The following is a 26274-nucleotide window of genomic DNA, read 5'->3' on the forward strand; positions in this document are numbered from 1 at the left end:
AAATCTCCCATTGGTAGTAACCCATTCAGATTCCTTTGTTATATAGTTTCCTTGATCCAGCAGAAATTCTTCTCTCCCACCCCTTATAACGAACAAAATAGGGCCCAAAACCCTATAATAGTACCTTCTGACCCAGGCTAGAAAAATAGAATTGTCACTTGAGAAGAATGGACTTTTATTTAAAAGCCATCAGATTACATACATGGAACCTTTTTATGATGGCAAGTGGGCTCAAAGTCATGAAATATTCCACTCCCCCTGCATTTTTCAGTGAGTATATGTAACGTTCACTATTAGATCCTTTTAATCTTCATAATATCTGTAGTAATGATAAAAAAAAAAAAGACAAGAGGCCAGATTCTATTCTTGGTTACACCGGAAATAAGGCACACATTTTTAACGGTGAGGATAATTAAGCTTTGGAATACCTTCCTAAGTATGGTGGTGGATTCTCCATAACTGGCATTTGTTAAATCAAGATTGGATGTTTTTCTTAAATAGATGCTTTAGTTCAAACACAAATTAATTCAGGGATGTCTTCAGGTCTGTGTTATACAGGAGGTCAGACTAGTTGATCACAGTGGCCCTTTCTAATTTTATAATCTAGTAATCTAAACCAAATGTCAATCTAAGTTAGCTCCTCTGAAGCTCTGGATTTACATCTGCGGAACTGAGCTCAAAATTGGCTCACTGCATTCCAATATGTCCTACTGTTCAACATATTAATCATATTCTGCAAATCTATGAGAGACAGTAAAACAGTAAAAAGGATCGTTATGTTGGGTGATTATAGTATAAGTAGTGACAGTACAAGGAAATATGTAAAATGTGGCAGATGCAGCCACATTTCCTCCTATGTAGAAAGGTGAAGCTCTTTGAGCGCATGGGATCTGGTCCATTATCTCCCTTTTTATAGTAAAGTACCAATTCTAGCATTGTAAAAAGTTCTGCAGTGAAACTAGCAGAAATTACAATGAGCAACTCCAATCAATTCCATATAAAATATACAGAAGAACCTATACATTAAACAGAATTATAGGCACCCACCTTCAAAGGAACTTGACTATAATGGCAACTGTATGAATATGCTTTGATTCCTGTGAAGATAAAAGTATTGTTCTTTTCTCAAGGGGGAAAAAAAACTCACACAGAAGACAAATTTAAAGGATACATATCATCTTGAAAGATAAAGCTTCGTTACTTCAAATTGTCAGGGCCATACTCCTAGTTAACTTGCTGTATAGATTCCAACAGCAGTGTTCAGCTGAATGGAGTATGGCAGCATAACAATAAAGTGTGTTTTTCCTCAAGCCCAAACGGGGACAAATTCATCCTTGAAATAACTCCACTGAAATCAGTAAAATTATGCCGGGGATAAACTTAGCCCATTAGTCTCGGCATTAATAATCCAATGGAAAAGTGAATAATTATCAGACAGCACGACAGACATTTTTTGCCTCATTAACAGCTTTCCAGGAAGTAACTCTAACTAATTTCATTCAGGAGATATTTCTTTTCCTTAGCTCAGCTGTCTGACAAGGAAGAGGTGAGTTACAATATATTACATTTCATGCCTATGCCTAATGCTTGCTAATATATAAAATTTATGATGTCATTTAGAACTATAATTTGAACCAAGACACTGCACACAGGCAGTTTAATGAGTTAGATTGTTTTCAAATCATTTAATGCCCAGGAAGAATGTTGTCAAAGAATGTAAAATATACATGTTTGTTAAATGTAGGCTTAATACATTTAAAAAATGAAAAGTATACATTTAAGACTGAAATTAATGCAATTAAAAACAAAACAAAAACATCTGAATTCACTCTTTTCTCTTGAAATAATAGAACCGAATCAATGACAAAGAAGGGACTTTGTCCTGGAATATGAAAGAATAACTGTAATCAAAGTATGATACGCAAATAAAAATGTGTACTGATTGCTCGGGTACCAAATTTTGGTGGACTTACATCTAACACATATTTGTTTGAAAAACTATTTAAGGCAGGACGGACCCCCTCTTTCCATTTAAATTTCCCCAAATCTGTACACTTCACTCAGTTCTTCTCTTTACATCACTCCATAAAAACTTTCTTTTCCTTTTAGTTTACAGTTGACCCTCTCTGAAATGTTTTGTGATAGGATAAAGAACAGGAGTACTTGTGGCACCTTAGAGACTAACAAATTTATTAGAGCATAAGCTTTCGTGGACTACAGCCCACTTCTTCGGATGCAGGATATCAGATAAAAGGTAAGATATTTTATCATTTTATTTTAAAATCAAAATGTGCCTGGGATCTTATTCCTGAATGATCCAGTCATGATCATCACACAGACACGGGATACAAATAGTTATATAAATAACTGCAGAACTCCTCATGGCAACTGCAGGCACAGCAGCTATATTCTGCCAATGCTGCTACAGCTCAAGGTAGGTAGTTGCTCCTAAACAACTTTTAAATCTTGTTCTAAGCAGAAGGAATTTGTTACTGGAATTGCAAGAAACTTCGCATTGGATAGAAATTTATTTAGGCTAAAGCAGGGGTCTCAAACTCATATGACCGTGAGGGCCACATGAGGACTAGTACATTGGCCCGAGGGCCGCATTACTGACACCTCCCCCCCCCACCGCCCTCGGCCCCGCCCCCACTCCACCCCTTCCATGAGGCCCAGCCCCACCTCTTCCCTGACCCCATTCCAACCCCCTCCCTGAAATCACCACCCCAACTCTACCCCCTCCCTGCCCCCAGGGAGTGCAGAAGGGGTGTGGGGTGAGGTGGGGGCTCAGGGCAGGGAGTTGGGGTGTGGGGTGCAGGAGGGGTGAGGGGTACAGCAAGGAGTCAGGGTGCAGGGTGCGGCAGGGGGCTCAGGGAAGGGGGTTGGGGTGCAAGAGGAGTGCGGGGTGCGGCAGGGGGTTCAGGGCAGGGGTCAGGGTGCAAGAGGGGTGCAAGGTATGGCAGGGGGTCAGGGTGCAGCAGGGGGCTCAGGGCAGGGGGTTTGGCTGCAGGAACGGTTCAGGGGGCAGGATCTGGCCCAGCGCATACTGGGACAGGGCAGGCTCTCTGCCTGCCTGCCTGCCCTGCCCCCGCAAGAGGCTGGAACGTGGGGAAGCGGGGGTGGAGGGGCTGTGTGTTTCTGTTGCTTGAGGCACCGCCTCCAGCAGCTCCCATTGGCCGCGGTTACCTGTTCCCGGCCAATGGGAGCTGCTGGGGGCGCTGCCTCAAGCAACAGAAACACACAGCCCCTCCACCCCCCCTTCCCCACGTTCCAGCCGCTTCCAGGAGCTGCGCAGGGCAGGGCAGGCAGGCAGGGAGCCTGCCCTGCTCCCGGTGCACGTCCAGCCGCCACTCTGGTGAACACTGGGGGAGGGTGGGGGGGCTGCGAGGGGCTCGCGGGCCGCAGAAAATCACCCCGAGGGCCGCATGCAGCCCGCGGGCCGCGTGTTTGAGACCCCTGGGCTAAAGAGTTTCTAGTAATGAAATGATAATAAAGATGGCAATTCTATTTCTTACCTATTAAAGTAATCTTCTGCTAGCACGCACACCACTACACTGGAAGCCCTACTGAGAAGTCCTAACCACCTACTGAAAATAGAGGCAAGCCTTGCTGAAAACTTTTAATGGAGCCAAAAACTCTTATGGAGATGCCTGGTAAAATAATCCAAAAAATGATTCTAAAGAAATGTACTTACATATCCACCTACGTATCAAAACCAGAAAGCTATGCTAACAAGGGATGGATCCTCCAGCCTGGGGAGATGGGTATGCTATAAGAAGACTAATTTTCAAGTAAGAAACTACAATGTCCAATATATTCAGCCTCACTAACCAGTCCAGGGGCACTATTGGAAATTTACGAATGGTACTAGATTAGAAATGGATGGGTTAAAGATATAAAATATGAGTGACCGATGGAGCCTGCAAGACCAGATCACCAAAGGCCAAATCAGTTGACAAGTACATCTCTATCTGGTCACGTACGGAAGACAGCACTAACCAAATGATTGCTCTGCAGATCGAATCATAAGATGAAACTTCCCTCTGCCCAGAGTTCTGCCATGCAACCCATAGAGTGGGCTTGAGTCACAGTGGAAGGAGTTTTATTGGCTTTTCTCTAAGCTTCTGAAATAGTCACCATATCCAACAAGATATACCTATTTTCATGGCTCTAGTTCCTTGCCAGTGGCTCTAGACAAGGACAAATAAGGCATCTAATTTCTGAAGGGGTTCAGTTTGACTCAGGAAATACTTGCAAGCCCACCTGCCATCTAGAAAATGAAGTTGCATTCCATGGGGTGCCAGTACTTCAATGACAAAGATAAAGATGCTTTTTGAGTCAAACAGGCAACCAAATTGCTCTTTGCCATAGGTTTGGTTGCTGTCCCTAAAACTACTTTGTCCACCATAAGATGGAAAATTGCCTTCTTCATAGTTATTTCACTTAATTAGCCTCATTCTTCACACCAAGGTGACTTATCTGGCATGCAACCTTGGTTGTAACAGACAATAGAGCACCAAGATTCTTACAGATAGAAAGGCATGATGCAAAAAAGTCCAGAATAAAAATATGTTACAACTAGAATTTGGAACACAGTCTGAGCCTGGAAACTGATCTTAAGAATCTGGAAATAATGAGATGCTTGGTGACCTTGTCCCCTAGATATCTTGAGAACGTCAGATTCTGCCACTTGGAGTTAAGATTTAAGACCTTGCAAAAGCTAGTGACAGGAAAGTCTAGGTAGTTCATAACAGAAAGTTTCTTCAGATCTGCATCTGGCAAGTTACATTCTTGGGACAATGTTCTTCACACTCCAGGTGTAGAACCTCTTACAGTATGAAGTAAGTGGAAGCTGTCCCAGCTTCTTCAAGCAGCTAGCTATGTTTTATAGAATGTTCTTTTGTACAGTGTCTGGGATGGTAGTGTTGATTTGCTGTCTTCGGTCCCTAATCAGTTACTGAATGAGGAGATCCTCCACACACAGTGCATCCATGGTCTGCAGGCTGAAATCTCTCAAAGATGGGGAAACCAAACTGTTGTGATGCTGCCAAGATCAGTGGGCTAATCTGTCTTGATTTTCCTTGCAGATGTGGCTAGCAGAGTAAGAAGAAGGAAGGTATATATCAGGGTATCAGACCACTGAGGGTGGGGGAAGTATCTGCTTTCTATGCCAGCCTCTCTCAATAGGGGAGAGCAATATTTTGGTAGTTCTCTGTTGTCCTGTGATGTGAAGAAATCAAACTTGGCAGGAAGTTCTCAGGGCATGAGTGAAGGTACTAGGAACTGCTGCAGAAGGAATGTGAGGCAGAAGGAGAAAGGACGACACCATCAGATTCAACTGTGCGGAGCATAGCAGTCACAGAAGGGCTGATTCTCCTTCTGTTCATCCTAGCCCATTTGGCATTTATCTGATGTTTTGCTAGATCAATCTCAAACCACAGATTTCTGTTTCATCTCACTGTGAGTGCTTCATGTGGGACTAGCATAGTTATTGGCTATCTGGATGCATTCCCTGCTGAAGGATGTGAAGATGGGTAGAGGGAGGCCGCGTGTATTCACAAGTAGGAACTGATATTCTCAATGGAGGCAGTCAGGCCACCAGGTCTTCGGTGGCAACAAAGGGAGAAGAGGAAAGAGAATAAAAGATTAGGCAGGAAACCTCCAGTAGTTGATCATATCATAGTAAGGGAAGGGTAACAATTGTTTCAGAGGGCAAAATGCACTAGTCCCTTAAATGTAAAGTGCTGGGCAAAAACAAAGGCAAACCAAATACTGGGATCCTTTGACAAACTCCTAATACATATTTAAATATACAAGGATTTTTTGTGCCAAGGACACTTTCCAGCAGAGCTGTCTTAGTGTTCAGTAGATCCACTTTCCAGTAATGCCTCTGGATTGGTGAATAGGTTTGTGACCGAGAATCTGCATTCAGAACACAAATGCCAAAAGCACAGCTGAAAACTGCAGGAGATCTAATCAATAACCGGGGATATTCCATGGACTACAGGATGTCTAGTCATTTTCTTTTAACTACACGATGTTAGAAAATGTAAAGAAAGCAACGGATTGAAAGGGGTCATACAGTATATGTAGCTGAATAGAGGGGAGGCATCACTAATGGGGACATAAATGCATTTGCTGTGCTCATTTGTTTGTTCGATAAAAAGAGAAAAATGCAAATTAAATGGAAATGCCTCATTTTCACAGGAGCTGGAAATAACACAGCAGCACATGGCAAGGCACAGCTGGTACTCAGGCTTACTGCTACCATCCAGGCTGAATGGCTACCAGGATTAAGAGCAAGCCAGGCTAAAACAAAACATCACTAGGCCGTTTCTTTTTTTTCTTATTCTGCAATTCCATTCGGGTATGCTCATGCTAATGCAAACGTATGCCCCAATATGAATTTAGTTTGAAGTAACACAGAAGGAGGATCATCTTGCGAGTGAGTCTACAGTCTTGGGCTTGTGCCCATTCATTTTTAGCACAGATTGTTCCCAGTTGCGCAGAGGATACCATCTGGGTGAAAAAGAAAATGCGAGGCTCTTAAATTGGTGTTTTAGTTGGAAAAAAGAGGACAGTCAAGATAGAGAGAGAGATGTGTAAAACAGGGAAATCAGTGAGTATAAAAAGAGGGATGGAGGAGTACATCCCCACCAAAGCTGCGAGAAGATAATATGGATAGGTAGTGTTGGTGTCATGGTTACAACCCTCTGCCCCCCACATGTAGCTCCCTCACTCTGCTGCTCCTTCTCCACAAGAGTGAGCTTGCTCTCCTAAATGCCTGCTTAAGTCTCCACAGCTCAGTTGCCTGTCGGTCACTCATATTTTTTGGTTTGGTTTGAATTTAGAGCTTGTCAGAAAGTATTTTTTTGTGATTTTTCCCCATTTTCATCAAAAGTGCAAACCTTTCCAAATCAGCTCTAGTTTGATAATTATACACAACACAGTACATAGATTGCAAGGTCTTTGGGGCAGGGACCATCTGTTCTGTGTTCGTACAGCGCCTAGCACAAAGGGGTCCTGGTCCATGACTGGCGCTCCTAGGTGCCACCTCGGTACAAAGAAGTAATAATAACAACAATCATCTGGGGGCATAACGTAAACACCGCCAGCTGTACCTGTTCTGTGGACCGATAGAAATGTAACTGGTGTCATTCCATGAGCTAGCTCCTGAGAGAAGAAAGCCCACATTCATTGCTGGAGCAATTCAAATTAACTAGCATCAATCTTGGAAATCTTTTCTACCATGTGCTCTAAATAAATAAGCTTAACTCTGCGCAAGTAACATCAAAGGCCTGACTTCAAGTCACAAGACCAAAGAAATCAAAGTTATTGATTTAAATTACTTTGTTGTGCTTAGAAAATGTAGCTCATCTTTGGTAGATATGAACTTCAAACCACATGTTTCTATCAAAGGTAGCAGACAGAGAGATAAACATGGCCTTGCACGTGAAGGAGTAAAAAAAGAGAGTAGTAACACAAGCTGCTGTTTTGTTTGGAACGTATGACATTACAACAGGAGTTAGGAAACTGGTGTTTTATCAGTGAAAGATGCACTTACATCTCACAAAGATTTTTCAGAAATAAGCAACTAGTAAATCTGTGCTGTTATATTTACATGGACCAGAGAATAGAAAACAACATCAAGCTCACTCAGAATACCTCCCAAACTCTTCCATTACTTGTGCAATAGCCATTGAAAATATCCACACCACAAGCAATTTACAAAAACCATCTACAATCCAGTTTGTCTCACTCTCAATGATTTTTAGTACATGTTCCTATTTGCTCCAAGAAACAGTAAGGCGATCTCCATTTTCCTTGTAGGTACCATGATGCTGGAAGGTGTTCTTCCTGCCATCAATTACTCTCTGAGTAAAACATATGAACAAAAAAAGAAGTTGCTGTATTTTCCTCCACATTTTCCAGCCTTGTACAGAAGGTTCTGCTTGCTGCTCCCTCTAGAAAAAAGCTGTTTGGAACTCACTTAGTGGAATTCAGGGGCTAGAGAAATAGGAGCCCTGTTCAACTGATTTAATTTAGGTTGGAAAAAAGAAAGTGTTTCAAGAACTCTTTAGTTGGGGTTTGGTCTTGCCCAAGGTGGATTTGGCTAATGGAAAGCAGGTTCATCTCCAGGCCTATTGTCAGTGCAAGTGAATCAGGGTCTGATCTAAAGCCCATTGAAGTCCATTGGAATCTATTTACTTCAATGGGCTTTGGTACAGTGCTGTAGTTAAACTGAGGCAACCCCCTCTGTGGCCACTCTTATTTCAGTTTGAGTGGCTTATTAGGGCTACTTTAAACCTTTTCCTAGTCAATTTAAGCTAAACCTGGTTTAAAGTGTCCATACAGTTTTTGGCGCTGGTTTAACTATACTGGTTTAAAGTCACACCTTCTGCTAACCAGTGCAGCTCTGCATGCAAACAAGTGTTTAAGACAACGGGAATGACACTGAATCCTATAGAAGAGGCCAACCTTCTTAGTCAACCTCCTGTCTTAAGAGACCAGCCCAAATATCACCACATGCACCGAGTACAATTCTACTCCACTCTTATGAGAAGACGGTCTGTTAATCAATCAATTTTTGTTGAACCTTGTTGTGATCTTAGGACAGGTTTCACTGTACTACATCAGTCACATCTAAATCTGTCTGAGCTGATCTGTACCATAGGTACAGCATTTTGCAGTAATTTGTTGAAATAATTTGTATGAAAGTTGAAAACATTACCAGACTTCAGCCCAACATCATTTAACTTGGCTGATACGCAAAGGATTAGAAAAAACAGGCTCTTAAAGAAAAGAGAAAACTTATTCTACTTGTGCTAGTGGCTATTGCTCCACTCCCTTTTTTAAAAAACTGCTAACACAAAAGAATTAAACAAACAAGTTGGGATAATCAGATCCCAAGCAGTTATCCCACCATCCCACATAAGTGACCTAACATGTTTTTGTCACACCTCAAATTTCTCCCTAGCTATCCATTCTTTATGTATATCAGTCTGAACTGATATAAATAAAAAGTGTTGGGATGATTGTCAATCACAATTTTGTACAGATTAGTTTTCACTTTGAAATATATTCATTAATAAAATCTGCTGTTACCTCACTGGGCCTCTTCATTCTCTTCTTTTAACAGATCAAATCACTTCTAAAGGCTCTCATATAATCCAGCACAAGGAGCATGGCCCAGTACTTTGGTCTTTGTCTAAGGGCTTGTCTACACTTACCGGGGGATCGAAGTGTGGCAATTGATGCATCAGCGGCTGATTTAGCTGGTCTAGTGAAGACCTGCAAAATCAACTGCCCATCGCTCTCCCGTTGACTCCTGTACTCCACCTGAACGAGAAGCGTAAGCAGAGTCGACGGGAGAGCGTGTCCCATCGACATAGCGTAGTGAGGACCCCATGGTAAGTAGATCTAAGTACGTCGACTTCAGCTACGTTATTCACATAGCTGAAGTTGCGTAACTTAGATCGATCTCCCCCCATAGTGTAGACAAGGCCTAAGGCATGAGATTTTTTTTTCTATTCCCATTAGGAAGTTACTTCTTTGACTTCTGAAGCAGAAATGGGATTAGTTGTCAAATTTCAGTCAGTGAGCAAAGATTAGTCCAATCATAGACACTGTCAGGATTATTGATCAACTGGTCACCAATAAAAACTGACTTTTAAAAATTATGTTCCAGCTCACGAGAAATTGACAGCATGGGGTACTGAACTTTAACTACAAAACAGGTGCTGCATGGATAGCAATATCTGCCTCCTCATGTTGCCGACAACATGCCTCAACCCATTCTGAAAAGACCACTTCTAGAGATGAGTGGGTAGTTCATTCTCATGTGCATTCAAATCATTGGCCTCTCTACATATGCTGATAATAAGGATTGCCAGAGATGATGGTTTTGTCAAGTGGATATTTGTAGGAAAGCAGCTAAGACCCAAATTTCACATCAGTCATACAATAGTGTACCACAAGGCAGTGTTTTCAGGCTTCACCTTCACTTGGGAAAATGGTGTACTTTTAATCCATGTTAACTAAACTCTGTTACAATCCTAGTGAAGATAAATCTGTTGCAGCTTTAACCCAGGTTAGCTGGTGGATGTAAATCCTAGGGAGTTTCTTCCTAGTGAAGACAGAGTCACAACTTTAACCTGGAACGGTTTTGAAGCAGTGATCTAGAAGTGAATAAAAGAATATGTTGTTTTCACCCAGGTAGAGTAAGAATGTAGAAATTTGCATTTGAATCTCTGAGGCTAGCAGCACTGACTTTCTCAAACATTGAGGTGATTGATTTGACATTCTGGATTATAAAAAAGTCAGATTTATTTGTGTTCATAGGAAGACTGTGTTTAATGGGATACCCATAAAGATGGTAGAACCAAAATTTAACCTAGTTTTCTTCCTGTCTTTGTGCATTGAATTTTACAAAGAAAATAATTAATTGGAGCTAACAAATAACTAAACGCCAGCAGCTCAATTAATTGTAAACCCTATAATAGGGGTGACCAAAGGCAACCTGCAGCCACTTGCATCTCTAATAGAGTTGGGGCCCACAGAGACTGCAGTCATCAAGCATGCAATGCACCATCTTGATCAAGATGAAGTCTTCTTGGATCCAGATAAAGTACTGCATGCTGTGATTAGTAGTCTCCATATAAAAGACAAATGCACTGGCAATCAGGTTCAACTAGTATAATCCAGGAGCCCAGGCAGGCAATCCACACATCCATGAACAGAACTCCCAATCAGGCACTAGGTAAAGACTTCTAATGCCCATTTTCTGGCACTGCTCTCTCCAATGCCTAATCACTGATAGCTGCTCCTATATACGTAATTCAGTCTCCTGAGCACTGAAGCTATATATCCCCACGGACTGGAGCAGCCCCAGGCAGTTCTGCTAGGGAGTGGTAGCTGTAATTGATTTTCAGGATAGTGTACTAAAGGCTGTGTCTGTATCCAACTTATTTATTCATTTGATATCCCACTGAATTCCTTACTTCCAATATCTTCCCTTTTTTGCCTTTGTGCTTGAGTTTTATCCATCTGACTACCCAGACTTTCCAACTTTCCTTCTTGCGGATTTTCATAGGCTCTATTCAGTTGTTCCCTCCATCCATCTGCATAGCTAATATAATTATTATCTGCTTACTCTGTACCTAGTTAAAAAAGGTTATCTATGGGTCACACTGAAGACCATCCCTACAGCAGGGAAAATGGAGAATAAGCATAAGCATGCACTCTTTGGTGTAGATAGCCCTTCCAGTTTGACTTTGGTTCTCCAGTCAATGTTCGTAAGATTGCTAACAGTGTTCTGCTAAATTGTTCAATGGAGTTTCCTTGCAGAAGGATGGGTGTGGTATGGGAGCTTTGAAACCCACTATTTTCACTGATACCCTGCAACATTTACATTTGCAGTAGTCATAACATACAATGGGTTATTGTAATTGCATGTGCTCCACATTTAGCCATCTACAGGTAATCCCTAAATTGGTCAGTAACAACATATTTCAAAGCCAATAATTCTTACTTTCATGAACGCAAGAGATAGTTCTTTTCTGCCTGACATCACGACCCAGAGGCAATTATTCACAATACAATATGGCCCTGGCACTTAGGCCAAAGCATCAATTTGGAAAATGAATAGCTGGTTGAACATGGGATAGGTTAGCACCAGGGGATAGACAAATTGTCCAATAATCTCTTCAAAACCTCCTGGTGGCTTCCTGGTCTATAGACTTTCTGCGCAGAAGGTAAGTGACAAGGGTTCATTTTCTCCCTCTCTTCTGGCTCTTTCCCTATTCATTAGGTCCTTTGCAAAGGTGATATAAGGGCTGCACAATATGAGAAGAGTCCCCAGTGAACCCACAACGTTATCTCAGGAAACTCACAGGCTTATTTGTATCTCTTGCATTGCTTCTGGTTTCTTCTGCTTCAAACTGAACTGCAGCCATGCCTTGAGCATCACCTCAGTACCCTTCATGTGATAGAGTAGGTCACTTCCCAGATACTAGACTTCGCTCTCAAAGGGATCACACTTACCAGGTTTTAATTTTATTTCAGAGTCTTGCAATCTGATAAGCACTTTCCTTTCGTTTTTCATATATTGCTCAATACCCTTGCTGTACACCAGAATGTCCTCTAAAAATGGGATTCATAGATCATCTTGGAAACCACCAAATACCTGTCCATGCAATAGTGGAAAGCAGATAGAGAGAATTTTTCAACTCAAAGGAATGCAAAAGTCCACTCATCTTTCCTGTGGTGTTACAAATGCTTATGAGCATCTTCACTCAAACTCCTAGGCATAAGCTTTACCTTGAGCAGGTACAGTAAAGCCATTCATTTTCCACTGTCCTGGGTAGAAAATGTCTATCTGTATCGTTTTATACATTAACTCTCCATAAATCAATATAGAGTCTCAATGTCCTATGCTTTTTCTGTCTACAAATCACTGGGGGCACAATGGTTTTATCCTTTCTATCAGGAAAGGATTTCATTATGGCTTTTGACCTTCCCAGACTGGGGTCTAGGAAATGATGTTATAACAGTAGTTCCAGTAAACTGGGTGGATATCTACTCATTTTATGTCCATCCTCATACATTCCCTTTGTTTGATTCACAAGTGCTGTATGCTCTTCTCACAGCATTTTGTGAAACTGTCCCTTGCTGCTCCAGGATCTAGTGAGAGAGGTCAAGCAGGGTTCCCAGCTCAGAGAAAGCAGAGGGTTTGGAAGGTTCTGTGGCTATATTATTAGCTGGGTACAGAGCTACTATTAATTGTTCTGAAATTACACGAATCCCCTTTGCTTCCACTCCTGGCTCAGACAGGGTGACGCAGGCCGTGTATGTACTGCACATTCTATCTGGGTCATGCAGCTCAAAGGGACTATGATATCCTCCTGCCTGTTCTCAGGCTAAAAGATCTATCCCCCTTTTCTGTTTCTGCAGATTAAACAGACCAGAGTTTATGACTGTTTGATTCTGCGCCTAAGTACTACTCCTACCCTTTGAACATATGAAGATGTACTGGAAATGGTACTCTTTCATTCTCTAAATTCAAAACTTCTTTTATGACATTTAAACAAATCACAGGCCTCTCCAGTAGCTATTTCCTTACAAGGAATGCTATCTGCCGTCACAAATCATGTACTATGATTGGGCAAACTGAGTTGCACTTCAGGCCCTTCCTTTAAAAAAAAAAAAAAAAAAGAAAAGAAAAGAGGAATCTTCCTTCAAGTCAAGATTTTTTTCCCATTCCCAGAAGTTCAACAAGTGGTTTTAATTGACGGAGGGGTAATATGCTTTATCCCTTCAACCACCTCACAGCAACCCTTGCGACTGGACTATCTTTACCAATACTACCCTGGGAGCCAGGAGAGCGGGATTCAGTTCTCAGCTCAGCCACAGACTTCTTTGTGACCTTGGGCAAGTTACTCTGTGCCTCAGTTCCCTGGCCAGAAAACAGGGCTAATACTCACGGTCTCACAGGGGTACTGCAAGAATCAACAGTCATTAATCAGAGGCACTCAGATATCATCATGAAGTGGGCCAGATAAGTACCTAGATAGATCTGAGGCCACTGGTGTGGCTGGCTCAGGATTGCTTGGGCTGCCTGCCTCACTCTGTTGAACAGCACTCGTTTTCCTGAATGGGCTCTGCCGGAGCATCCCATCTTTTGCTGATGTTCCATCTCATTAAAATAAACAAGGTTCATGCACTCAAGCAAGATGCCGGACTACCTTTAGGATCTTCTATACATCCACCTATCTCGGGTTTATTTTGATGCCCATCACCCTAGCATGTGAGCACTTCAAACTTCCAATTATTGCCTCTTTTCAGCCCAGATATTATCACTCCATAGTCCTGTGGTTATTGCCTGTAAAATTTAGCTGTGGATGATATGTCACAGCTGTCTTGGCTCGGTCAGATGAAGAAATGATACTTTGCTGCAGATCTATCAGGCACAGTAATACATCCAAAGGGGTTTCTCTGGGCCCCTGAACCACTCTGCTCACACACGGATATAAACAAAAATCAGCGACACTTCACTAGACCTGCTAAATTGATCACCGATGCATCGCTCGTTGATCCCCTGGTAAGTGTAGACAAGCCCTAAGTGATCAACACGTCATCCAATTAGATTACAATGCTTGGTTTTCCTCCTCCCAGGTATGTGACAACTTCATGTAGATTGTCCAGTTTAAGGTGATAAAGACCTCTCTTAATGTCTAACAGTAAGGTCTCCTGTTTGTCTGTCATTGATTCTTTGTTATGAGAGTCTACCTATAAAATCAATTATCTCAGTGGAACCTCCACACTTACAGCACTCTGACGGGAAGAGAATTGAGAGGAATGCACAGACACAGAAACACTGAATTGAGAACTTGATTACAATAAAACTCAAAGTCAGAGTAACTTCTCCTAGTGCTCTTTAACTTCCCTGGACAAAACTTTCCTGTCTTCTCAGACCTCTTCCCAGCTTTGATCTGTCCTCAGCCCTCTTGGAGGTTAGCTTCTCTGAATGTCCAACAGTTTACCCAATAAAGGAAGAAATCCCCCAGTCATGCTGGAAGGACCAGTAATATCCTCACACACCTAGTTTATGTGTCTCATGTTTTCCCAGGTCAGCTTTCCTGTCTCTACCCCTCTCTCTTATCTTTCCAGAATGGAGGCTGCTAGTCGGCCAGATGGGGAGCCATGATGAACTTTTCCCTCAGTGGTTCAATTTGGAACGATAAGCAGGGCCAGCTCCAGGGTTTTGGCCGCCCCAAGCAGCCAAAAAAAAAAAGCCGCAATCGCGATCTGCGGCGGCAATTCAGCAGGAGGTTCTTCACTCCGAGCCGGAGTGAGGGACCGTCCGCCGAATTGCCGCCGAATAGCTGGACGTGCCACCCCTCTCCGGAGTGGCCGCCCCAAGCACCTGCTTGACAAGCTGGTGCCGGCCCTGACGATAACTTTCCATTATAACTTTCCCTTTCTACAAAACACTCAGTGTAGTGTGACCAATACGTTATAATATCACTACCACCATAAAGCAACACCAGTACTGAAAATATGGTCTCATTCCTCCACAGCCACGTGTGGAGTCTTTTGACTCATAAAATGAAACACTGAATGAATGAATAAATGAATGAATGAATACTTGAGTGAGGAATATTGAAAGTGCTCAGTTAAAAGTCACCACGTACCTAAGTTTTGTGACCACAGACATATTTCTCAGATTTATATACATTCTGGAAGATTCAGAATTTAAAGCAAGACACTAGTTTAGCCACCTGTATGGCAAATTTAATGGATGGTATTTAACTGTATGTGAAAGGAAAGTTTGACTCCTTTGTCTCCATTTCCCTTCAGTTTCACAATACAGCTTGTTTTATTGTACAGCAAACTTGATGTCCAAATACTGTCTTTGTAAATTTGAATGAGGTCTCTTGCATTACAGCTCCAGATAGTTACATTATATTAGCCAAAGACCAGGGAAGTCAAATACATTTTGTGAAGAGTTCCAAAGTCCATATTTGATTATGGTCTACGGGCTGGCGTTACAAAGTTAGTGACCTACATTACCCTCCATCCACAGCGAATCTACCAATGATGACAACGGGAAGATGGGCAGAAGACTGGGTCTAGAATGTAGCCCCTCTGAAATAAAACGAAGGGTCTGACCAGCCCCCTCCCACAGGAGAACCCATGGAAGAGGGCTGAAAGGGGAGGTAGTTTAAGATTCTCTTTATGAATTTTACTCCTGAACTGTTCTGCCTAGAGTGTCTGACTCACACATGGTGCAGATCCTAGGTATCCCAGTGCCTCTGTGCTGGTCCTAGGGCCCCAACATCCCATATTATCCCTCTCTTTTCCCTTACAGCACAGATTCAACTGAGCCATGTTGTCAGGGCCTCCCCTGGCTGCAGCTGCACTCAAGATGAGCCCCCCCTCGCCCCACTGCAAAGAGGATGAGGGGGAGGTATTACACTGCAAGCAGTGGGGGCTGCCTGCTCCCTCTCACCAAACAAACAGCTTATCTCAGGGGAAATGTGGGGACTGCTGCTGCAAAGCCAGCTGGCCCCACTCCTTCTGCTTAGGCATGGTAATGAACCATGTGCAGAGGGGACCATCCATGTGCAGGTCACCGGGTAAGAGTGGGAGCTATGTATTACTTAGGAAAGTTACTGTTACATTCAGTATCCTGCAGTGGGGAAAAATGATATAGGGCAAATTAGGATCACTGCTATTTCTGTCCTTTCCTTATTTGTCTATTTTCAACTGTGTAATTATTTTACTTGCATGCACAAGTGTGGCTTCTGCATCTGCAAATCAGACACACTATTGCGTAGCTATGTTATTGGAAATGCTGTCTCTTAATAGGTCACTTAGGTTTCAGGGTTGATTGATATGCATGGGAGCTGTTCACAAATTTTCAGAGATAGTTCTGTCTATAACAGCACAACTTCATTTCGTGTATAAAAAGATACTATTTATAGCAATAGGACTAACACCAACTTTTTATCAAAGAACATTTTGCATTCTGCAGAATCTGAAACAGTCATGGCAATTCTAATAAACAAACAACAACCACCAGATAAATCCATCCAGTCCGCTGGATAGGGTCACAGGATGGGAGTTTGCACCCCTGCTGTATATAATAACATGGTGCCATATGGCTGAAAACAGATCAACACAAAGCATTTGAGGCAACTAATGCAAAATAGTGAGAACAACTGCAAGGAGAATGTGGTGCTCACGTTAAAATATTTTTTAACTGTTTGCGTGGGCCGGTTGTGTGATTTTTGCTCAAGACTGTACTCTTATATAACTAATAATAGTTATTACATGGTTGTTTCCCATCTTTACAAGCAAAATAATGAGCATAGCCTTATGTTTGTCTTTCTTTTCCTTCCTCCATGAGCAGATAAGAACATGCCTGCGTTTCTCCAATTATCATATCTTCTTTTATTGAGCTGCTGACTGCTGTCAGAAAATCACAGAATAGGTCACTCACTACATTTGACTTTTAAAGCCAAAGGACAATCATATTGAATGTGGGCAGAAATAGGGTTTTTAAAGCCCAGAGTTTGCTTCTTGTATACATATTTGTTAAAATAAAATCCTCAATATTAAAAAAAAAGAGAGAGAATCATTTTATCAAGATGAAATATGAAAGCTATAATTCTTAATTCTATTACCATATATACAGCTGTGAGAAAAATCTTAATGTCAATTTCATGCTTTTTGGACAGATGGCAGGGCTTGCTTCTGTATTGTTCTCAAGCTTGTGGTGGGGCTGGATTTTTTTTTATTTTTTTTTTAACATAATGCAAGTATAATGAGCCAAACAATATTATTCTAGCAAGATAGAAAATTCTATAGCCTGATAGCTAGACTGCTGTCACTCACTGCCTTTAGGATTTGTGAAGAAAAATTAAAATAAAAGGCAAAAGAGGCCTAATTTCTTTCTTTCTTTTTTTTTTTTTTTAAAGTAGAATATATGGAGATATACCTATCTCATAGAACTGGAAGGGACCCTGGAAGGTCATTGAGTCCAGCCCCCTACCTTCACTAGCAGGACCAAGTACTGATTTTGCCCCAGAGCTCTAATTGGCCCCCCTCCAGGACTGAACTCACAACCCTGGGTTTAGCAGACCACTGCTCAAACCACTGAGCTATTCCTTCCCCCTAATAGTTGGTTAAATTAGACTTTTAAAAAATTGGTCTTCAGTACTTTTTTTTCTTAAAGTTTGTTCTGTGATTATTACTATTCTTTGTAACAACACGACCAAGCCCATTATACAAGGCTACACTGCACAATCAACCACGAGAAACGCTTTAGGAATAATCTGAACTATCCTCCCACAATGATTGAGGAGCTCAGACTAGGTGACAGTAGGTCCTCTCCAATTCCAAACATAACACTGATGTCTCAGACCTTCCCCTTTGTTAAAGGTCCTTGTGCCCTGATGTAGAGAAGGCCAAAGACAGAAACACAAAGGAAAAGGAAGAAATTTAAACAAAAGGAAGATGAGGGCTCAGAAAGAAGAGATGGATGAAAGACCCCCGCAATGCCTGACTTGATTGGCTTTAATTCTGTAAGTCACCTGCTGGTGAGTGCGCTTTGTGGCACCTATGCTCGCAGGGGTGGGGCAATGCACAACCCATGTTCAGCTCTACAGCCTGAAATTCACTGCAACAACCAATTTTTAATTTTTTTTATTTTACACAATATACGTCAGCCCTGACAGGCCGTTCTGGGAAGTAACTGGTGGTTGTAATACTAGCTCAAATCACCCTTTTTACATTCAATAATCTGGGCACCATGGAAACAAAAGCAACCACAGCTGTTGTCAGAGCAAACCAGATAGCACATGGGTGACTTTATCAAAAAGTCCTGTGGAACAGATAAGGTGCTTGTCATTTATTATATACTTTATAAAACAAAAGAGGCCCATCAAAATGAATAATAGGATTTACTACTGAATTTGCAACTATGTGGCACACATTCTCTGAAAGAAAATACCAAAACACGACAGATTTTTTTCCGTAATGTATGTTAATGGGTATATTTGCACACACACAAGTTGTGCCTCTGAATTCCTAATGTGTTGTGATTATACTCAACTCAAATATTAGGCATTTTGTTTCTATACCTGTGATTGGGATCTCCAAATAGGCATACAGCAACACTAGATAGCAAGTGTGAAAAACTGGGACGGGGTGGAGGTGTAATAGGTGCCTATATAAGACAAAGCACCAAATATCGGGACTGTCCCTATAAATGGGGACATCTAGTCATCCTAAGAGCAACAGAAATTAAAGTCAGTAATACAGGAAAAATTACTTGAAAAACATAAGAAATCAAAGAACAAATTCTGCTTTTTTTTTTTTTTTTTTTTCTTTCCTGACCTTGATCAGGGATTGTGTCAGAGGAGGTGGGAAGCTGCCACAGTGAATCAATTAACCCTCGGAAAGAATGAAGTTCTTTAGGGTTAAGACTGCATGATCACCGGGTAGCCCAGCATGTTACCGTTCCTGATTAATGGCCAGCTGCAAACAGGGTTCTATGCTAACTACACTGGAAATGCACCGCACTGTATATTAAAAATAAATTAAACTCAAAATGAACTAGGGTTATTATCTGCTAAATTAGATATGCTTTTGATACACAGTATGTAGATTAATATTAAATATGTAGATAACCATGAAGCATTTTTTATTAGCCAGAGGACAATCACTGCATACCCAGAGGTCTTTATGTAACTGCACTGTCTGTCACCAATAATATTATTATAAAGCAGGTCCTAGTAGCAATCATCCATCCGTTTTGCTAGATTACCGATTGTTTTTACATTGAAACACATCTAGCTTGATTTCAGTGACATGTGTCTCCATTGCGTTTAGGCACAAGACACAGTTCCAAGTTTCCAGCACAGAGATTAGAAACAAACAAACAAATCACCCATGATTTTGAAATATTAACTCCATATTCAGAATTCTTGCCCTCCTTTCAAACTGCCCATTCAGTTTTGGTTTCTCGTATTTCAAAAGAATTTAAGAAAGACTCCTTTTTCACAACACCCCTCTTACTCCCCACCACCCCCCAAAAAAGAAAAGAAAATACAGAGAACAATTCCACCACCAGCTTTTCCCCCAGGTTAAATTGTTATTCTCAGCCCTTTCTGATCTAACCCTTAGCATCCTCTCACTCCTCAACCATGCCCATTATCATCTGAGTAACACATTCATTACTGGTTTTGCCACAATAGATCACTGAAGGATGGGATCTTATCAATTAACACGTTCAAGTGAAACTGCATTTTTCTCTGCATCTTCCAGCGGCCTGGATTCAGTAACACTGACAGCCCTAAACTGACTCGCTGCTGGCCTCAAAGATGCACACTCAGATAGCACTGGCAGATGCTTTCCCCCAGCATCTTTAGCCCCTTTGTAAACAGTCTAGAACCTCAGCTTTTTGCTGACAATCTACAGCAAAGGGAATGCAACTACTGTGGATGCAATGATAATACAACAAGCCCTGTTCTAAATAGAAAAGGATGTAAGTGGGATGCATTTACTTACATGAAGATTCAGTGCCAAACATGGCTGGCCCCAGATGCTGCTATTTAAAGAAGGAAAAAAGAAAAAGAGTGAGAGATAGAGGGAGTGTGTGAGAGAAGGATGAGACTGCTACACAGCAGGGGTCATGAAGCCAGACAATGCAGTCCAAGTCAAGCTGCCAGATTCTCTTCTCTTAAGCTTCACACTGCAGACAGCTTTTCCTTGCAACCCTAAGCAAAGGTCTTCTTCAGGAAGCAAAAATCAGGAGCTGCTGTTTTAAATCCAAGAGGTAAGGGAAGGTCAGTGTCCCTTCTGTGATGCAGTGAGGCAGAAATAGGTAGCAGACACCAGATACTGCAATCCACAGCCCCTGCTCTCAGTAAGACAATAGCATAGCTTATGCATACACTGGATGACGTCAGGACACTGCAAAGACTGACTGCTGTTAACCATAGGCTCAGAGGGGGCTTGAATAAAGCAGAGCAATTCAAATAGGAGTGCTGCCTTTGTCACAAAATGCAGAAGACAAAGAACCAGACATAGATTTCCCTCCCTGTTGATAAAAAACAACAACTACTCCATGATTTAAGACGAGCATTAAAATATCTCTGTGTTGAATTTACAATGATTGCCTTAACTTTGCAAATCCAAAGTGTTTCCTTGCAAGCACATCTTACAGAACGAAGGTTCCTGGGACAAACATCCTACCAGATATATTGCATGGTACTTACAAAAGAATGAAAAAAAAGTATTTCCATCAGAAATAAACTCTCAAAATTGTATTTTCCACAGCAGAAGGATTAAACTCAGGAATTAACCTAAACTTCACATATCATTTTGATTTAAGATTGGTAATCAAGTGTTCAATAATTTTATTAGATGCTACTGTCATAGTATGTTGCAGCAGTGATCTAACCACAACAAAGAAGTCACACATAAAAATGAAAAACAAAAATTATGCTGCTCTTGTGCTGCAAAACCAAGATAGCAACAAAAGGAGCAATTTTTTTCTTCCCCTTCAACTTCACTTTGTTTATTTAAAGTGTCCAGATTTAGGACTTCAAAACCTTCCCAATATTTAGAATTACTCCTTTCTGGAACAACTCAGCAATTTAGGGGGGGGAAATGATAGTGTAAAAACAAACATAAACAAAGACTTAAACTGACTGTTAATAATCTCACTGCAGACAAAGGCTTGCTATAGACTTCTCCCAAGCCAAGCTAAAGTGCCTGCGCTAGGGAGAGCAGTGAAGCAGTAAGTTGATGGGTTTGAGTCTAGCAGGCATGAGGGTGAAGAATGGCTACCCAGAGGGGGCAAAGGGGAGAACATTTTTAATGGCTCTCATTGAGCAAGCCCATGCAGCTGCAAGCCCAGCAAAGATTGAAAAATGTTGCCAGTGACGAAGAATAAAGGAAATACAAAGGCACCCGTTACATAAAGCACTTTAAAAAGATGGGGGGGGATCATTTCTGAGCTTCTGCAAATTAAATGTTACTAATCATTCCCAGAGCCTTGTTTACTAAGTATTCTCATGCTATTTGTAACATATAAAATGTCACTGAACAGCAGGGTTTAGACAATGGGAAACAGAGGAACAATAATAATATTTTGCACAAACAGCGCCTTCCATCAGAGAAACTCAACATGCTTAAAAATATGATGGTGCCATTTTTTGTTTGCCACAAGCCCGGTGTATTGGGCTGCGCTGCCCCAGGACCAGACTGGGAAGCAATTTATGATTTAGAGAGAGTCACAAGCTGCCTCCCAATTTCCCCCTGCTCCAAAGGGAAACGTACCCTACTCCAGTCCTATTTCACACAGCATATGGTCCCAGCCATGCCAGCACAGCTGCACTGGCTGCTGGCACATTGAGGGAGGCAGAGCCAAGGCTCCATCCATTCCTTGCCCACTTGCACAGTGGCACCCATTTTAACCAAGCCAGTTTAGTTAAAGCAGTACAAGACCTCCCCTCAAGTGGATGCAGTCATGTCATGTATAAAGGTGTCTATATTGGTATAATTCCCATATGGGAAGGGAATAAACTAAGTGGTATAAGACACTTTTATAGCATATAACTACATTCACTACATTGGGTGGAGTCATGCCAGCATAGCTAATTTAATAAAATGATCACAGCCCTAACTGAAACATAGGAACGTAGGATGGGAAGGGACCTCCTGAGTCCAGTCTCCTACTGTTGCAGACAACCTCCTTATATAATCTCCATTCATAAATTTACCAAGCTCCATCTTAAAACCAGTCAGGTTGTTCACCCCTATAACGCCTAATGGATGGCTGTTCCAGAACCTCACTCTGTAGGGTGACCAGATGTCACGATTTTATAGGGACAGTCCCAATTTTGGGGGCTTTTTCTTATCTAAGCACCTATTAACGCCCGCACCCGTCCTGATTTTTTACACTTGCTATCTAGTCACCCTACTCCTCTGGTAGTTAGAAATCTTCTCCAAATTTCCAGCCTAAGTTAATACACAGCCAATTTAATACAAAACTTGGTGTAGATCAGGCCTAAATATGGATTTAGGGGCCTCACTTTAGGCACCCAAGTGTGAAAATTTTGGCTAAGTGACTAGGCCAAGTTCACAGAGGAAGTATGTGTCATGCCAGAATGAGGCACAGAATTCAAATTTCCTGATTCCTTTAAATTCAAATCTATTCCTTTCTCTTAACATAAGCAAAATATTTTGTAACGCTGACATGTAATGGCTTTTAACAAACATTTTTGCACCCATGACCAAGGTTGATAGTTCCACACTGTGATATCGAATGTAGAGGCAAAACCTTAATAATGTATCAGACCCTTCCAATTACCTCATTTGAGCACTTGCAACACCCCTTTGAGGCCTCATTCCACTGATGTATATATTATGGTTGAAACACCAACAGCCCCATATGGTATCAATGATAGTACTATACTACAATACTGTTAGGTCAGAGTTAGACTGACATGGTGACTTTTAACTCTGAGTGAACTGTCTGATTAGTATGTGATAGACTGCTAAAGACCACCTCTGAAACCCTTTAACAGGTACTTAAATATAAAACACTTAATAGGTTGACTTTCAAGAAACATTATGAGTTGTGTTCACCATTTATCACTTTTATAGGGATGTAATCTAGTAGTCAGATTTAGGAGGTTACTGGGATTAAGAACTCCTGGTTTCTATTTCCAGTTTTGCCACTTACTCATTCTGGGTAAATTATTTAAAGTCCCTGTATGACAATACTTACTTGCCTTACAAAGGTGTTGTAAGGCTAAATTAATAGTTGCAATGAGGTCTTGGACTCTCAAATGAAAGCTTTCGCAATTCTTAACACTATCATTTGCTTCTGGTAATGCCCACAAAGTGCTAGGTGCTGTTCAAACACTTGGTTTATTACAATATTCACCAATTTCAATAAATTTCTCCAAAAGCCTATGCTAAATATGGGAGGAGATACAGATATTTAGGATCTAAAGAGCTCTCTGACACACACACACACACACACACACACACACAAACACATTATTTAGAGAAAGGGAAATGCTCCACTTTCACAGCCCATCCTTAGAGAAGAATCAGCAAATATTATCTATTTCTCCAGTTATCATACAGAAGGATAATAGACTCTTACTTTACATTGTTTAAATCTGCGTGTAACACAATTTTCCCACTCATGCTTTTAATAAACAAGTTGGATAGCAAAATATTAGCATTTTGCAAAGTTTTTCCTTTGTTTAATTATTTTTCTCTCAAAACAGTACAAGCAGGAAATTGTGATCTAGCTCTTTTCACCAGGGAATCATTTCCTTTTCAGCCTAATGCTCCTCTTCCAAAGGAGAAACTGTGGGAAAGGACAACTATTCCATAAATTCTGCAAGATTCCCTTGACTTGCTCATCTCAAAAGGGGAGAGCTTTGCAGCTTTGTAGAGTGGTTCAGACCCCATAGACTCAAGGATTCCAGCAAAAGCAGAGAACATTCTTTGGGATAACCTTTCACTCTGCCTTGCTCTCATTATTTATTACTATTATTTATTTGTGTTATTGTAATTACTCAGTCATGGCCAGGATCCTAAGGTACTAGGTGCTCTACAAACACAGAACAAGGAGGGACTGGAATGAGGATAGCGAGGTAGCTTTTTATAACCTGTTTATAGAGTGCTCCTTCCAACCATGAGGTGCAGCCTGGGAAAAAGCATGAAGGTGCTTGATTAAAAATTTAACAAGAGGACAATGGAGGCTGGCAGTATTAGCCAACTGGAGGCTAGATTTGATGGTACGATCACGAATGAGAGATAGGTCGGATGGTTATTGACTCTGAAAGTGAATTCAAGGAGTTTATGGTTGATACAGTAGAGAAGGGGGAGCCAATGGGCGATTAAAAAAAAAAAGCAGGGTGAAATGGTCAAAGCCACAGACTAGGAAACTGATCTCTACAGCAGAATTCTGAATGGATATTGGGGACACCATGTTGTTTCCGACAGTGGAGGAAGTAACTCAGGGGATAGCCATTTTTAGACTTGTTTCTAACAAACAAGGAGGAATTGGTTGCAAATCTGAAGATGGAAGGTAATTTGGGTGAAAGTGATCATGAAATGATCGATGTCATGATCCTAAGGAAAAGAAGCAGTGACAGCAGCACAATAAGGACAACGGACTGCAAAAAAGCAGACTTTAACAAACTCAGAGAACTGGTCAGTAAGGTCCCTTAGGAAGAAAATCAAAGGGATAATGGAGTTCAGCAGAGCTGGCTGTTTCTCAAGGATACAATATTAGATGCACAATTGCAAATCATCCCATTATGAAGGAAAGACAGGAAGATTAGTAAAAGGTAAATATGGCTCCATCAGGAGCTCTTTAATGACCTGAAAATTAAAAAAGAAATTCTATAAGTAGTGGACATATGGCCAAAAATTAGCACAAGCACGAAGGGACAAAATTAGAAAGGCTCAGGCAGGAAATGGGTTACACGTAGCAAGGAAGATAAAATGCAATAAGAAGATATTCTTTAAACACATTAGGAGCAAGAGAAAGACGAAGGAAAGCATAGGTCCTCTACTTAGTAGGGAAGGAGAGCTACTAACTGATGACATCAAGAAGGCTGAGGTGTTTAATATCTATTTTGCTTCTTTCTTCACTAAAAAGGTTAGTGAAGACCATATTCTCAACACAGTTAATGTTAACAACAAGGGGGAAGGAACACAAGCCAAAATAGGGAAAGAACTGGTTAAATCATATTTAGATAAGTTAGATGTATTCAAGGCAGCTGAGACCAATGAAATTCATCCTATGGTATTTAAAGAAACTAGCTGAAGCAATCTTGGAACCATTTGTAATTACTTTTGAGAACTCATGGAAGGCTGGTGAGGTCCCAGAGGGCTGGAGAAGGGTAAACATAGTACCTGTCTTTTAAAGGGGAACAAAGAGGACCAGGAGAATTATAGACCAGTCAATCTAATTTTGATACCTGGAAAGATACTGGAACAAATTATTAAACAATTTGTAAATACCTAGAGGATCATAGGGTTATAAGGAATAGCCAGTATGGATTTGTCAAGAACAAATTATGCCAAACCAATCTAATTTCCTTCTTTGACAGGGTTACTGGCGTAGTGGTTGGGGGGAAGCAGTAGACATAATATATCTTGATTTTAGTAAGGCTTTTGACACAGTCCTACATGGCATTCTTGTAAGAACACTAGGGAAATGTGGTCTAGAGGAAATTACTATAAAGTGAGTGCACAAGTGGTTTAAATCGGCTTCTGTACCCAATGACTGGAAGATAGCTAACGTAACGCCAATATTTAAAAAGGGCTCTAGAGGTGATCCCAGCAATTACAGACCAGAAAGTCTAACGTCAGTACCAGGCAAATTAGTTGAAACAATAGTAAAGAATAAAATTGTCAGACACATAGAAGAACATAAATTATTGGGCAAAAGTCAACATGGTTTCTGTAAAGGGAAATCGTGTCTTACTAATCTATTAGAGTTCTTTGAAGGGGTTAACAAACATGTGGACAAGGGGGATCCAGTGGACATAGTGTACTTAGATTTCCAGAAAGCCTTTAACAAGATCCCTCACCAAAGGCTCTTACGTAAATTAAGTTGTCATGGGATAAGAGGGAAGGTCCTTTCCTGGATTGAGAACTGGTTAAAAGACAGGGAACAAAGGGCAGGAATAAATGGTAAATTCTCAGAATGGAGAGAGGTAACAAGTGGTG

The 26274-nt window shown here is 41.2% G+C and overlaps 1 protein-coding gene across 3 annotated transcripts in view; it reads right to left on the reverse strand.

The window, feature by feature from the left end:
- The window catches only part of ST7 (suppression of tumorigenicity 7), a 221035-nt gene that overhangs the window by 141604 nt on the left and 53157 nt on the right, over positions 1-26274 (reverse strand). The window contains exon 1 of one of the 3 annotated variants that reach the window (XM_054023625.1): positions 20074-20386. The exons of the other annotated variants lie outside the window; for them this stretch is intronic. Coding sequence (XP_053879600.1) covers positions 20074-20095 — 22 coding nt within the window. The 5' untranslated portion in view covers positions 20096-20386. Of the gene's footprint in view, positions 1-20073; positions 20387-26274 lie in introns of those variants that run through there. 3 annotated transcript variants of the gene reach the window in all.

This window comes from Malaclemys terrapin, chromosome 1 (assembly GCF_027887155.1).
Source record: "Malaclemys terrapin pileata isolate rMalTer1 chromosome 1, rMalTer1.hap1, whole genome shotgun sequence".
Lineage (NCBI taxonomy): Eukaryota > Metazoa > Chordata > Testudines > Emydidae > Malaclemys > Malaclemys terrapin.